General features: G+C 43.5%; 1 protein-coding gene across 2 annotated transcripts in view; it reads left to right on the forward strand.

Annotated features, from left to right (window-relative positions):
• Positions 1-15,734, forward strand: part of SYNPR (synaptoporin) — a 342,730-nt gene extending 326,996 nt beyond the window's left edge. For both annotated transcript variants that reach the window (XM_073644666.1, XM_073644667.1), the window contains one exon: positions 12,924-15,734. In XM_073644666.1, the coding sequence (XP_073500767.1) occupies positions 12,924-13,229 (306 nt within the window). In that variant the 3' untranslated portion in view covers positions 13,230-15,734. The remainder of the gene's footprint in view (positions 1-12,923) is intronic.
• Positions 15,735-16,891: the final 1,157 nt, after the last annotated feature.

Here is a 16,891-nt window from a genome sequence, read left to right on the forward strand (position 1 = left end):
AGCACTGATTGGACCGTGCAAGGGTGTGTAGTGACACGACCCCAACTGAGAGCACTAAATTCTCAATTTTTTCATAGATTTCTAGGAGTAATAACAGAGGAACGGAACAATGGAGACTCAAAAGAAATGATGCTCCGGAATTGTCATGTTATATAAATCAGACATGGCAGGAGAGCTGATAAATTCACTTTTGGAGGACCAACCCTCTAAAAGACCATGTATCACTGCCTATCTGGATGGTCACCTCCTAGAGCTCTGACTGTGTGCACCAGGAGAACGTCCTATTGTGCAAAAATCAAACATTTTATACCGTATTTCATCCGAAAATGTGGAAGTTGTCCTCACAAGCTGCGAGAGGAGATTGTCTAAGGCGCGATAAATCACACGGTGTCAAGGTTACCTAATTACAATCCCCCCCCAGAACACATACAGTCTTGAAATTTAATCTACAAAGCATTTAAGATTACATTTTCTTGCGACACTCAATAATTTGAATATAAATGCCACTCGTGTGACAGATGTACCAGGGGGATGAATAATATATGAGAAAGTCACTCACATCTTCATTTATCACCAAATTCAATTTAAACTTGAAAGGTGACACTGCGCACCGACACCGCAGGACGCCACAAAGCCGATAGATGCTGCATTTTATTGGGGTGATATCTTAGAGAGATGAAACGGTGGCAGGGACAGTGGCAATACCGGGTAACGATCCTTCATATACATCTGCAGGGTCATTATTACAGGGCTGCACTTTAGATTTTACTCTATAGAATAAGGTCCTGCCAGGTTTTAGGTTTTATGAGCCAATCCTTGCCAGTGCCAATCTGACTCCATTCCACGATGACCTACTGTATATTGTGGATTATAAAACCCACCCCAAATTTTAGGGGTGAAAATTGGAAAAAAAATATTTAAATAAATTGGTGCGCCTTATAATTTGTTTTAACAGTAGCTTATAGGGATGGCGGTGGTGGAGCGGGGTGACAGGAGTCAGGGTCACTGCTTCAGGAGGTCAGCGGCGGCACCAAGAGTGGGGTGATGCTGCGTGCCCCATCCTCTCAGAGGGGTAGCTGATTCAGGAGGGCGGCATTGATGGGAGTGGGGCAATGCTGCAGTCTCGGTCCTCTCAGAAGAAGTCAGCGGTGAGCGGAGGTCCCCTCTCCCGTACATATTCCTTTTGGTAGGCATCGGGAAAATAGCCACCAGAGGCGGCGCATGCGCAGATTGATATCTTGAGAGGCTAGATCTTGTCTCCCAAGTTCTCAATCTGCGCATGCGCTGCCTCTGGCAGCCATTTTCCCGAAGCCCACCGCAGAGATATGTACGGTTGAGGGGACCTCCGCCGACATCTTCTCAGGGGACGGGGCCTGCAGCATCAGCCCACTCCTGCCGTCACCGACCTCCTGAAGCAGCAACCCTGGCTGCTGTGACCCTGATCCTGTGACGCACCCCCCTTTTTCCTCTCAAATTTGAGGGCGAAAAAAATGCGTCTTATAATCCAAAAAATTCGATGAGTCTTTTTACACTCCAGACACCTAAAATTTGGAGTCAAGGCCACTTTTCTATCGGTTGATGGAAATGAGAAAAATTAACAGACGAAGCATTATCTCGTCAAGATGAGGAGTCAAGATGCCATTATCAAGTCATTCTGTATTTCACAATGTCCTCAATGCAGCAAAAGAAAAAGATCATGCCTTATTCTTTTACCGTCAATAGATCTTTAAAGTTGGTGAACCAGTCAGAATCTTCAATATTTCTGCATAAAATTAAACTAAAAGTACAACAGATTTTCACACAAGTCCTAAAGATAGATAAAGAGATCCAAATCAAGGAAATTAGTGAAAAATATTACAATTTGTAAGTCATTTTTTAATTGAGGAAAATGATCCACTATCACTTGTCTATGAACTTTTAGAATCAGCAGATAATTTGAAGGTGAAATTAGAATGTGGTGTCAAATCAATGGGATGACAATCAGTTGAGAGTGGACGACCTGTTTTATTTAAAGAACAAGGAGCTATCAAAGTCTAATTTTCAAAACACGTTTTTCTGAGTGTTTCATGGCAGAAAGCAAGGAGATTTCTGAGGACATCAAAAAATCAAGCATCATTGTATATGAAGCTACTTAGAAAAGTCAACAGCCCTAGAACTCAGGGGACAAAATGTAATCCATAAACAATCACAAATTGGTATTGATAATTTTCAATGCTTTATTTCACCTATATGCTCCCAAATCACAGATTAGTCAATGGCATATTTACCCCCTGCCACACTCTCATTAAAGAATGCCCCTAAACGGAGGGACTCTCTTGTAGGTAAGGCTTATGTAAACTCATATGTTCAACCTAAATCATCTCCAATTCTTCCAGGATCAACAGTCCTCAAAAATCGGGACCGTAGATAAATATGACCCATTATGACATGATCTACCTATAAGACCACCTATTTATGCTGAGTATTTAGATACAGGGCAAGGACAGCAAACTGAATCTTAGCCAAGAGTGAAAAAACTATAAGCTACGACCTGCATGATAAGGGTAAGGGTCTATGGCCAGTTTACATGCATTATCATCAGGGTCGGACTGGGGTGTCTGGGGCCCACAGGGAAAATTGCCCACCCTACATCTATATGCAAATACCTGTTAGCCATTATTCCCGTTATAGTGGAGCATCGACTGTAAAACACAGGCGGCTCCTGCACATCTACTGTGCACATACTGTAACTGCGATGTACACAGAATTACGGTAGTTTGCATTAAAGGGTTCTTTGATGAAAACAAATCATCACCGATCCACAGGTTAGATGAGTGGAATCTGAGCATTGGAAACGGCACTGATCAGAAGAATGGGGAATTTTTATCCCCATTTTAAAATGGAGAGGCAGGTGGGATATTTGACCGCAGCTCCATTCATCCTCTTTGGGGTCTTCCAGAAAAAGCCAAGTACAGCCCCTTAGATAATGAATGGATCAGTGGTCGAGTCGCACATGCCACTCCATGCTAATGAGGATAAAAGCTCCACATTCTGAAGATCGGTGCGGGTCCCAGCAGTCAGACCCCCACTAATCAATAACTTATCACTTATCCTTTGGCCCCGTTCACACGTTCAGTATTTGGTCAGTATTTTATATCAGTATTTGTAAACCAAATCCAGAAGTGGAACAATCAGAGGAAAAGTATAATAGAAACACGTCACCACTTCTGCATTTATCACCCACTCCTGGTTTTGGCTTACAAATACTGATGTGAAATACTGACCAAATACTGAACGTGTGAACAGGGCCAAAGGATAGGTGATTATTTGTTTTCACCATAGAACACCTGTAAGTGCATATTTGCTACTGTGTAATAGTCACAGAACAGAGAGGGGTTAAAGATCCAAGTATTTAATCTCTATTGGAAATCAAGAATATTCCCCTTATTGATATCAGAGAGAACAAATGGCCGCCATACACAACACAATCCACTATACCAAGAGCAATACCACCACATACAAGGGATAATTACTGCCACACCGTGACCAGACCACATATTACCACCACACAGTAACCTAATAATACCACATACAAGGAACAAATACCACCACACTATGACCAGACCACATAGTGACCGAATACCACATACAATCAATTAATACAGTCGCACCATGACAAGACCACATATAACCTCCACATAATGACTGAATAATACTGTTACACCATGACCAGACCACATAGAGACTGAATAATACTGTCACACCATGACCAGATCATATATTACCACCACATAGTGACCGGATAATACCACATACAATGAACAAATACCTCCACACGCTTCATACATTATATTGGCCCCATGCTGCTTCATACAGTATATTGGCCCCATGCTGCTCCATACAGTATATTGGCCCTCATGCTGCTCCATTCAGTATATGGGCCCGCATGCTGCTCCATACAGTATATGGGCCCCCATGCTGATCCATACAGTATATGGGCCCCCATGCTGCTCCATACAGTATATTGGCCCCCATGCTGCTTCATACAGTATATTGGCCCCATGTAATGCTGCTCCATACAGTATATGGGCCCCATGTTGCTCCATGCAGTATATTGGCCCCATGATGCTCCATATAGTATATATTGGCTCCATGTAATGCTGCTCCATACAGTATATTGGCCCCATGTTGCTCCATACAGTATATTTGCCCCATGCTGCTGCTCCATAAAGTATATTGGCCCCATTTTGATCCTCCATACAGTATATTGGCCCCATGTAATGTTGCTCCATACAGTATATGGGCCCCATGATGCTGCTCCATACAGTATATTGGCCCCATGCTGCTCCATACAGTATATTTGCCCCATGCTGCTGCTCCATAAAGTATATTGGCCCCATTTTGATCCTCCATACAGTATATTGGCCCCATGCTGCTCCATTCAGTATATTGGCCCCATGCTGCTCCATACAGTATATTGGTCCCATGCTGCTCCATACAGTATATGGGCCCCCATGCTGCTCCATACAGTATATTGGCCCCATGCTGCTCCATACATTATATGGGCGCCATGTTGCTCCTCCATACAGTATATTGGCCCCATGTTGCTCCTCCATACAGTATATTGGCCCCATGTTGCTCCTCCATACGGTATATTGGCCCCATGTTGCTCCTCCATACAGTATATTGGCCCCATGTTGCTCCTCCATACTGTATATTGGCCCCATGTTGCTCCTCCATTCAGTATATTGGCCCCATGCTGCTCCATACAGTATATTGGCCCCATGCTGCTCCATACAGTATATGGGTCCCCATGCTGCTCCATACTGTATATGGGTCCCCATGCTGCTCCATACAGTATATGGGCCCCCATGCTGCTCCATACAGTATATGGGCCCCCATGCTTCTCCATACAGTATATGGGCCTCCATGCTTCTCCATACAGTATATGGGGCCCCCTGGTGCTGCTCCATTCAGTATATGGGCCCCCATGGTGCTGATCCATACAGTATATGGGCCCCCATGGTGCTGCTCCATACAGTATATGGGCCCCCATGGTGCTGCTCAATACAGTATATGGCCCCCCATGCTGCTCCATACAGTATAGTATATGGCCCCCCATGCTGCTCCATACAGTATATGGCCCCCATGCTGGTCCATACAGTATATGGGCCCCGATGCTGCTCCATCCAGTATATGGGCCCCCATGCTGCTCCATGCAGTATGTGGGCCCCCATGCTGCTCCATACTGTATATGGGCCCCAATGCTGCTCCATACAGTATATGGGCCCCCATGTTGCTCCATACAGCATATGAGCTCCCATGCTGCTCCATACAGTATATGGGCTCCCATGCTGCTCCATACCGTATATGGGCCCCCATGCTGCTCCATACCGTATATGGGCTCCCATGCTGCTCCATACAGTATATGGGCCCCCATGGTGCTCCATACAGTATATGGGCTCCCATGCTGCTCCATACAGTATATGGGCTCCCATGCTGCTCCATACTGTATATGGGCTCCCATGCTGCTCCATACAGTATATGGCCTCCCCCTGGTGCTGCTCCACACAGTATATGGGCCCCCATGGTGCTGCTCCATACAGTATAAGGGCCCCCATGCTGCTCCATACAGTATATGGGCCCCCATGTTGCTCCATACAGTATATGGGCCCCATTATGCTGTATACATAAACAAAAAGATCAAATCCTCACCTCTCCCGTTCCCTGCTGCAGGTCCGGTCAAGTCAGCATCTTCTGACTCTGCAGTGCTCAGAGCGGAGGGTGGTAGTGACGTCACCTCGCCCTCTGCCCTGAGATGACAGAATCAGAAGACGGTGACGTCACTCGAGCTGCGGGGAACGAGGAGAGGTGTGTATCTGAGGAGGAGATGGGGGGTTCTCCCTGGGGTGGAGGCTCTCCCTCCCGGAGGGGGGGCTCTCCCTCCCCCGACACAATAGTGCGCCTTCCCCCCGGGGCCCCAGCACTTACCTGGGTATGCCGGGTGGTGAAGCGGCCGCCGGGCATGGGAGTATCGCGGAAGGTCAGGCTCGCTTGCATGCGTGCGCGCACGCACCCCTGACTCCCGAGCTTTTAAAGGGCCCGTGTCCCTTAATTTTTTTTTTTTTAAACTCTGTCTCTGGGACGGCTGGGGCTGCTGGGGCCGGGGCCCACCGGGAATTTTACCGGTACCCCGCCAGGCCAGTCTGACCCTGATTATCATTATTATTTATTTTAAAATGCCATTAATTCTGGGGTACTATAATGTAATAACAGGGTCTACAGTACATGTGATATAACAATATATAACAGATACAAAGCAAGTAACTAAACAGTGCAAGTAAGTGACAGATTGGTATAATGGGAGCGTGGACTCTGCCTGCGAGGGCTTACATTCTCCACGTAAGGGCGAAGAAGATCGTAGGTCAGCGTAAAAGCTGCTTTTATGGCATTGTGGTGGCACCTGGGTTATTGCAGGTTGTAAGCGTTCCTAAAGAGGGGGTATTTCAGGTTCAATTGATGGTTTCAAGGGTGAGAGGGAGTTGAGGTTGGGGTAGCAAGTTCCAAAGTACTTGAGAAATCTTGGAGACAGTTGTGTGAGGAGCAGACTAGAGGAGAGCAGAGAAGAAGATCTTGTAAAGATCAGATATTATGTCTGGGGAGGTATCAGGAGATTTGGGCCAAGATGTATAAATGGGATACATTATGTACTGTTAGAACTCTCCTGTTAGGTTTTTTCTATTTTGCTGGTCACATGACCTTTTTGCCTATTTAATCCTGCTCCGCCCTTCTGGCCATGCTGGACTTCATTGTAATTTCTACTCTTAAGCTTGCCAGGTTCTTTGTAACCTTTCTCAGTCAGTTTAGCTAGGTCTTTTGACCTTTATGTTCTATGTTGTGTGTTTGTCTTTTTACTGCTACAATTTCTGCTAGGAGGTGTCCATCTTTCTCCCAGTCCCTAGTTCTTGTAGGGATCCCTCCCTCACATCTATAGGTCTCCGTTCAGACTAGCTGAGGACTTTAGCGGGTCTGATCGCAGGATCAGGTTCCCCGTTACATTGTAGGGATCTAGCTTAGTTCTATTGTAGGGACAGATCCCCTGTCTTTCCTTAGTGCTTGTAGCCTATCATAACAGTAAGTCCAGCCCAAAAATATCTCTAAGGAAAGACCTCCAGTTTCCATCATGGTGTCGGTTCAGGAGTTGGCTCAACGCCTGCAGGGACTCTCTCTGGAGGTGGCCGAGCTCCAACAACACGTGAGTAGCTGTTCTGGAGCGCATTTTGTGGAGCCAAAGGTACGATTGCCTGATTTATTTTTTGGTGAACAACAAGATTTTTTTTCCTTTAAAAATGCTTGTTTATTGTATTTTCGTTTGAGACCCAGATCCTCTGGCGATGAATCACAGCGCATAGGGTTCATAATGTCACTTTTGCGCAAAGAACCTCAGGGATGGGCCTTTTCTCTCCAACCTAGTGATCCGTGCTTTAGATCAGTGGATAGTTTTTTTCTGCTTTGGGGTTGTTGTATGATGATCCTGATCGTGTCTCATCAGCTGAGATGGAATTGAGACTTTTGAGACAGGGATCATGGAATGTAGAAAATTATTGTACTCACTTCCGTCGGTGGTCTGCTCAGGTGGGGTGGAACGATTCAGCTCTGAAAAGTTTGTTTCTTGCTGGGCTAGGTGAAAGGGTTAAGGATCTGCTTATTGCTTATCCTACACCTGGAAACTTGCAGGAGGCAATGCAATTAGCTATACGGGTGGACAGGAGACTGCGTGCAAGGGTTAATGAGAGTAAATCCTTTGCCATGTCAGCTCCTAGTCTTGAGAGGGTCTGTACTGACATTGGAGAGCCGATGGAGATTGGGGCGATGTCACCCCGCTCTCAGGAAAAAGACCGCAGGTTTTCTGAAGGTTTGTGCTTTTATTGCGGAAAATCTGACCATTTCATTAAGAACTGTGTGCTTCGTATGAACAAAGAAGAAAAAAAAAAGGTCAGTTACGCCCGTATAGCCTGTTTAAACACTAAGGGGGTATTTCTTTCTGCTACTACTGCAGCTCAGGAAGAATTAATTGAATTTCGGGTATTTGTGGATTGTGGTTCTACTCTGAATGTGATTGAGGGGGGATTCTTGGAAAAACTTAAATTAAAACCCAAACCTTTGTCACCCCCTATTGCCGTGGTTTCTGTCGATGGCTCTCCCTTGAAATGTGTTAATCACAAGTTTTATGAATTTCCCCTCACTATTAATGGTATTCACCAAGAAAATTTGGATTTGGTAGCATTAAATAATTTGCCTTCTCCAGCAATTTTGGGGTTACCCTGGTTAAAATTGCACAATCCTGTACTGGATTGGTCTACTAATGAAATTAAGTCCTGGAGCCCTAAGTGTTATGACAAGTGTTGTAACGGGCGCATTGCTGCTGTGGATAAAGGGGAACTACCTGTACCTATTCAGGATTTTTGGAAAGTTTTTTCTGAGGAGGAGTCGCAAATTTTGCCTCCCCATAGAGACTATGATTGTACCATTGAATTTGTCCCTGGAGCAACTCTTCCTAAAAGTCATTTATTTAATCTTACTATTCCTGAAAGAAAGGCTTTGGAGGAATACATACAGACGAGCTTGGCCGCCGGTCATATCAGACCCTCTAAGTCACCTGTGGCTGTTGGATTTTTTTTTGTTAAAAAAAAGGACGGCGGTTTACGTCCTTGTCTGGACTTTCACAAGATTAATAAAATTACTGTACGTAATCCCTACCCACTGCCATTGATTCCTGATTTGTTTAACCAGTTAGTGGGGGCCAAGTGGTTCTCTAAAATTGATCTCCGGGGGGCATACAATTTGTTGCGCATGAAGGAGGGTGACGAATGGAAGACTGCTTTTAACACTCCTGTGGGTCATTTTGAGAATCTGGTTATGCCTTTTGGTCTTACCAATGCTCCAGCATTTTTTCAGAATCTTATTAATGACATCCTTAGACCTTTGATCGGCAAAAATGTGGTTGTGTATTTGGATGACATTTTGATTTATTTGCCTGATCTGGAGTCTCATTGGTGGAGCGTACGTGAGGTATTACAGTTATTAATTGACAATTCGCTTTTTGCTAAGCTAGAGAAATCTGAGTTCGCTGTACAGAGAATTAGTTTTTGGGCTACATTATCTCCAGCGAGGACTTTGAGATGGACCCGGTGAAAGTTCAAGCTGTGCAGGAATGGCCTAGGCCTATTGGTTTGAAATCGATACAGAGGTTTTTGGGTTTCGCCAATTATTACAGAAAATTCATTAAAAATTTTTCTATTATTGTTAAACCACTGACCGATCTCACCAGGAAAGGTGCTAATACGGTTCAGTGGACTACTGAGGCCATTGAAGCGTTTGTGTTTCTAAAGGAGAGGTTCAGCTCTGCCCCCATCCTTATGCAGCTTGATGTGACTAAGCCGTTTTTGGTTGAGGTTGATGCTTCTTCTGTGGGGGTCGGTGCGGTGTTGTCTCAGGAAAACAAGGATGGAGTACATCCCTGTGCTTTTTTTTCAAAAAAATTTTCTGAGACTGAACTTAATTACGATATTGGTAATCGGGAATTGCTGGCGATTAAACTCGCATTTGAACACTGGCGTCACCTCTTGGAAGGTGCTGAATTTCCCATTCAGATTTTCACTGATCATAAAAATCTGATCTATCTTGATGCTGCCAAGCGCTTGAATGCCCGTCAGGCTAGGTGGGCACTTTTTTTTTCGCGGTTTAATTTTTCCGTTACTTACATCCCGGGTACCAAGAATGTTAAAGCTGATGCGTTGTCTCGCAGCTTTTCTCCCATGGTCGGTGCTGAGGAGGAGGAGAGCATTTTACAAGAAGGTGTTGTGATTGCTGCATTGGACTCCGTTTTGGAAGATGAGATTCTTAAAGCACAGGAGAATGCCCCATCTAACACTCCCCATGGGAGGTTGTTTGTGCCTAGGACCTTTAGGAGAGATTTGTTTGTTGAGTGTCATGAGTCTCGGTTGGCAGGTCATCCAGGAATTTCTGAGACCAAGAGACTTGTGGGTCGCAGTTTTTGGTGGCCTGGATGGCAGAAGGAAGTCATTAAGTGGGTGCGTCAATGTACTGTGTGTGCTAGATCTAAGTCTTCTCATACTCCTGCTGCGGCGTTGCTTTGCCCTCTGGAGGTTCCTAGTGCACCTTGGACACATCTGGCTATGGACTTTATTACTGACCTTCCCTCCTCTGAGGGTTTCACGGTCATCTGGGTGGTCGTGGACCGTTTTAGCAAGATGTGTCACTTGGTTCCCTTCATCAAACTGCCCTGCGCTAAGACACTCACTAAGGCCTTTGTCAAGGAAATTGTCAGACTCCATGGTGTTCCTACTGACATTGTTTCTGATAGGGGACCTCAGTTCGTGGCTCGTTTTTGGCGTGCCTTTTGTGACAGGTTGGGAGTTCATTTGTCGTTTTCATCAGGATATCATCCTGAGTCTAATGGACAGACTGAAAGAAAGAACCAGGATGTTGAACAGTTTTTGCGTTGTTTTGTGGCAGACAATCAAGAGGGGAGGTCTGAGTTTCTGCCGCTTGCTGAATTTGCTCTTAACAACCATACATCCTCTTCTGCTGGGTGTTCGCCTTTTTTTTGTTGTTCTGGGAGACATCCGTCTTTTGGGTCATTCTCCAAATTGGTATCGGCTGTGCCTGAGGAGGAGAGCTTTTCCGGTGATTTGGAGAGAGTTTGGACGGATGTGCGTGGTAATCTTCAGGAGGCTAACAAAAAATCTAAGAGGTACTTTGACAGGAAACGTCAAGAGGTTTTGTTTACGGTTGGTGACATGGTTTGGTTGTCCTCTAAGAATCTGTGGTTGAGGATTCCTTCTAAAAAATTGGGTCACAAGTTTGTAGGGCCCTTTAAGGTGCTTCAGGTAGTTAACCAATCTGCTGGTTCCTACCTCCTGGAAGATTAATCCGGTGTTTCATGTTTCTCTATTGAAAAAAAGCTGATGTATCAGATAGAGACGCCACTGCCACTGTTCCTCTGGTGGTGGAGGACGGGGAATATGAAATTTCCCGCATCCTTAATTCTAGACGGCATAGGGGGAGTTTGCAGTATCTCGTCGCTTGGAAGGGTTTCGGTCCCGAGGATAACTCATGGGTGACGGCGGATGATGTTTCTGCTTCCAGACTTGTCAGAGCTTTTCACAAGAGGTTTCCTGATAAGCCTGGGCCTAGGGGATCCGGAGGATCCTCTTAGAAGAGGGGATACTGTTAGAACTCTCCTGTTAGGTTTTTTCTATTTTGCTGGTCACATGACCTTTTTGCCTATTTAATCCTGCTCCGCCCTTCTGGCCATGCTGGACTTCATTGTAATTTCTACTCTTAAGCTAGCCAGGTTCTTTGTAACCTTTCTCAGTCAGTTTAGCTAGGTCTTTTGACCTTTATGTTCTATGTTGTGTGTTTGTCTTTTTACTGCTACAATTTCTGCTAGGAGGTGTCCATCTTTCTCCCAGTCCCCAGTTCTTGTAGGGATCCCTCCCTCACATCTATAGGTCTTCGTTCAGACTAGCTGAGGACTTTAGCGGGTCTGATCGCAGGATCAGGTTCCCCGTTACATCGTAGGGATCTAGCTTAGTTCTATTGTAGGGACAGATCTCCTGTCTTTCCTTAGTGCTTGTAGCCTATCATAACATGTATGGCCTTTTAAGCCTTTGTAAGTATTTTTAGCTGAGTTCTGTAAGCGATGGGTAGCCCAACCGAGGAAGTGATTGACAGAAGGGAGAGGTGGATTTATCGGGCAGTTGAAGACAGATTGGAGGTTGCAAAAGTTCTAAGTTGGAGGCCACAGGGAAGGACACTGCCCTGATCTAGATAGGAGCTGATGACAGCATCTACTGACATTTTCGTTGATTTCTGAAATGAGAAAAGTACAGATTTCAGAAATCATTTTCAATTGTAGGTGGAAGGAAGTAGTAAGGACTTGAATGTGAAATTTGAAAAACATGGTGTCAGCCTTGTGAAGCTGGGGAAAGTATGGAATCAACGTAATTATGGTTGTTAAGTCTCATGGAGTATTTGAATGAGGTGGTGGAAAAATAATGAATTCAGAGCAGCTGCATGCACCACCAAGCACAATGCAGAGCATTGGATGGAGTGGTGTAAAGCCGCCACCACTAAACTCTGAAGGAAACGTGTTCTATGCAGTGACGGATCATACTTTTCTATCTGGCATCTGGTGAATGAAACTGGGTTTGGGGAATGCCAGGAGAACGTTACCCCCTGACTGCATTGTGCCCACTGTACAGTTTGGTGGAGGTGGGATATTGTTATGGGCTTGTTTTTCAGGGGTTGGCCTCATCTCTTTGTTCCAGTGAAGGGAAAGTTTAATGCATCAGCATGCAAGCATTTTAGACTACTGTAGCTTCCAACTTTCTGGGAACAGCTTGGGGAAGACCCTTTTTTGTTCCCCATGACTGTGAATGTTACCCAAATTCCATAAAGACATACTTGGGGCAGTTTGGTGTGGACGAACATGACCAGCCGCACAGAGCCCAGACCTCAGTCCCATCCAACACCTTTGGTGTGAACTAGACTGGAGATTTTAAGCCCGGCCTCTCTTCCTACATCAGAGTCTGACCTTACAAATGTTCTTCTGGATGAAGAGGTAGAACTTCCCACAGACATCTCCAAAATATTGTAGAAAGTCTTCGCAGAAGAGCAGGAGCTGTTATACTTGCAAAGGGGCCATCTCCATATTAATGCCTATGGATGTAGAATGGGAGGTCAGGAAAGCTCTTGTAGATGTAATGTGTAAGCACGCCAAAACTTTTGTCCATATACTGTACATCCTGCTAGACGCCTTATTTTTCAATTCAAGTAACAGTGTCAATGACAACTTTCCATACTGTGTGTTCATTATTTAAATTCATTAAGAACAAATTTTCTGATTTTTCCTCTAGGTTTTTGGTTTTCTAAACTTCATTCTGTGGGCCGGAAACATCTGGTTTGTCTTCAAGGAGACGGGCTGGCATGCTTCAGGACAAAGATATCCTCAAGAGCCAGTGGAAAAACAGTCTGGTAGTCAGTCATTAAACCAAGGTGGATACAACCAAGATACCTATGGACAAACTCCACCATATAACCAACAACAAGCAGGATTTGGACAACAACCCAACTTCGGACAACCAGGTGGACTTGGCCAACAAAACTATAACCAGGCTCGATACAACCAAACAGGCCCAACATCTTTTGCCAATCAGATTTAACAGAAATGGAGAAAAACATGTTCCACCCCATTGACCACAGACAGCTTGAGAAGATATGCTTTCATTAGGAATGATTCGGTGTATGCCTGAGAGACTGTCGAACAGTTTCTTCTAGAGTTGAAGGAAACACAGATGATGGATCGAGCTATCCTGACACATTTAGGAACTGGTGAAGATCTCTAGTGTATAAAATTACTGTGTTTGTGTGTATATCTGTAAGCACATTTTGTAAACCTGGATGTTTTAATATGTGGCTAAAATTACAAATTTCACTGTGCTAATAATGGTATCGTTTGACCTGAACCCTGCATGATACATCTTTCTTGACAGATGTTCATTTGCTGTTACTTTTCCATTTTATGCATATTTTCGGGCATGATCCTATGGTTTGAATACGTATTCTTGCAATATAACCTAGAGTGACATGAGGTATATATGCTGTACTGTAGCCATACGTTATGGTAACAATGTGCAAATGTTAATCCCTTGTTGTAGTTTTTTGGTTCCACCATCACGTGAAGGCCTTCAAAGGGCTCCAACCTATTGTGTTCCAAGGACAATGAAAAAGGGACCTCTTACATGAAGAGGGCGACTCCATATTTTAATCATCAGGTTTGCGCACGTGAGGTGCCTAATAAAAGTCTCTACATGATCATGAAATATTTTTTAATAATCTTCATATGATATTTTTTGGGGAAAAACAAGTGACGTCTTGTACCGTTACCAATATATCAGTAGCTTGTACTGACATCTTCGACACATTTTGTAGAGTAGTTGTGACCTTCTTTGTGTGCGAGTATGAGATGAGGACCACGTTACTGTGTTATATGCTTACAATCTAAGGCGTAATTCGCTCTACAGGGAATATACATAGGATATGCTATAAAACGCCCAATTTTCCCATTTGGAATCAGGGGTTCCGATAATATATATTGGCAAGAACTTATGGTGGTGTTGACTCAGGCATGTGAGTTGGTTGGGGTGGAGAGTTGGTGGGTCATGTTTTCCAGATCCTTGGCGCTAATTCAGGTGCCAACATACTACTCTGCCTTGTTCAGAGTTTTAAAGGTGCTCTTACGCTTGTTAACCGAATGCTTGGCTATTCCTCCCTATCTCCCCAAACCCATGCACAATCGTTCATCCAACAGCTGCTCTTTCCAACTTTGTTCCATTTACATGCATGCTGTTCTTGACCAAGAGTTCATGTGCCCTAAATGAGTAGACTAAGTGTCTGCTGGACACCTCTTATGGTGGCATGAAAACAAAGGATCAGGCATGTAAACATCAACATGCCCAATCCTTTTTTTTACTCTAACATCATTTGTCAAGGAAGATTCATAAGATCAACATATGCGTGAAATGGTTGAAATTGTCAGGTTTGTCTGATTTTGCTCTTTGACATACGGACACCTTTAGACATGGAATAGATCAGCCAATTAAATCTTCGCCCCTAGCTCTGTCCTTGCAAAATTGCAATACCTTCCTCATCATGACTGATGCTAGGTAAATTGGTCTTCAATGAATTATTGACTCGTGCTTGGGTAGCAAGGGCATCAATGATAGAAACAATGGAGGCAGGATTGTACTGATCCCTTTGATTATCTTGAAGCCATGAAACGCGTTGGTATGGAGTGGTGTGGGCGTCCTTTTCTCCTAGTTGCCCCCACTACCTTCTCACCATTGAGAGTCTATATCATCCTGCCAAAGCTCCCTCCGACATTCTGAGCATTAAAAGGAAGCAGAAGTAGAATCTAAAAGATATAATATTACAATATATGGCAGTGTTATTAATATTATCCAGTATTATTATAGTACAGTCAGTGTTATACCCATCCTAGCGCACTACTGGAAGGTGAGTGTATGTACTGCTACCATATACCCTTCAATCTTTGACTATAGTTGATCATAGTATGAACCTTCTTTGTATTTTTTTACTGTCATCTATACAATATATTGTGATTGCTGATTCTCAGAATAGGATATTGATGTGACTGATCTTGTTATATATAGAAAATCAAGACATTTATCTGGGGGAATTTCTACGGTCCCTGATGTATTTTCGTGAACAATCCATTTTTTAATATTGTCCATTGATTAAGGACTACCGGTTGTAGGTGGCCTGTGTACGGGGTTTATGTTATTTTATAATACATGTATCTATATTCATGAATTTTAGGCGTTAAGGATGTAATGACCAAACTAGTTTTTAACATTTACCAAGAGTATTCTAGTCGCTGTAATCTACTACCTAGTGCATTGATTTGTCGTATCTTTGGCTATACTCTTGGCAGACTACAAGCACAAATGATGTAGTTATTACTATACACATATGTAAACTATGTATGGATCTACGTGGACAATCTCTATTGTAATCGCATTTTGGCTCAAATAAAGTTGTTGCATAAAATGCATAAAAGTTTTTATTAGTTTTGCTTCTTTTTCATATATTCTTGCAATTTGATTGAGAAGTCTAATGACTTGTTTGAATAAAATTTTTGTATTACACATGTTTTACAAATATTTGTTTTTTTCATATCAGGTCCTTTATTAAAAAAAAAAAATTAGTAATCTGGCAATTGTCACAATGGCCTCTTAGGATTTTTATATTCATGTATCTTATCCTTTCACTAGGAGTTTTCAGCAGGCTCCTTATCAACAGAGGCAGGATTACAGTAAAAGGTAGCAGCTCTATACACAGCTGATAACTCAGGATCCAGCAATCACAACAGATATCACAGCTCCCCCCTTCTTCTCCTCTGTTCACTATGACATACACACATGCTCATTTGATGCTTTAAAGGGGTGGTCCGGCCTTTGGGTACAAGTCTGGAGACTTGGAAATCTCCAGTGCTAGCGCTGAGAGCAGGCAGTCACAAGACGACAAATATGCAATTTGCATACTTCTGGCCACATTCTGACTAGTCGTGTCACAACTAGACGTGCACAAGCATTGAGAGAGGCCGTGCACGTCTAGTTGGCACATGACCACATTTATGCAAATCACATACTTGCTGTCACTTTGCATGGGCAGGGAGGATTCACAAGTCTGCCATCACATAGAAGGACTGCAGAACTGGTACCCCAAGCCTGTACAACCCCTTTAATACAAAAGATAAGGTCTGAGTCTGTTCATTGCTGCTAATGTACATGTAAGTATAAAAAAGCCCCAGTGGCCAGTGTGAAATTGCAAGATCTCTCATTTTTACTTATAATACAGATTGTGATATGGAAAAAAAATAACATTGCCAAAAATATTTAAAAAAATATATATATAACACAAAAACCTGATATAAACAATGGATCAGTTTCTGATGATAGCTTCCCTTTAAGATGTATGATCTCTTGGATTTCCAACACATTGGTGGCTTTTGCTGCTGCAGACTGACTCCCAAACACACACACACAGATGCAAGTATCCATTCATTAGTCTTGATCTAATATTCCGAAAATGCAACCTGTCGCCAGTGACATCACTGAAGCACTTCCTAATTAATTGATTGGTTGGATATTTTTGAAGAAGGTAGGCTATATAGAGGTATTATTAGTAAATACTATTTCAAAGGTAAGTTAAAGAGTAAAAGAAAATTAAGTGACACTGAGTGAGCAATTCCCAATCTTCACGTACAGTGAGGACGTGCTGGTGACCAAATTAATGACCAACA

The sequence above is a fragment of the Phyllobates terribilis genome, unplaced genomic scaffold, assembly GCF_046119375.1.
Source record: "Phyllobates terribilis strain yellow unplaced genomic scaffold, ASM4611937v1 Scaffold_8__6_contigs__length_399053987, whole genome shotgun sequence".
NCBI lineage: Eukaryota > Metazoa > Chordata > Amphibia > Anura > Dendrobatidae > Phyllobates > Phyllobates terribilis.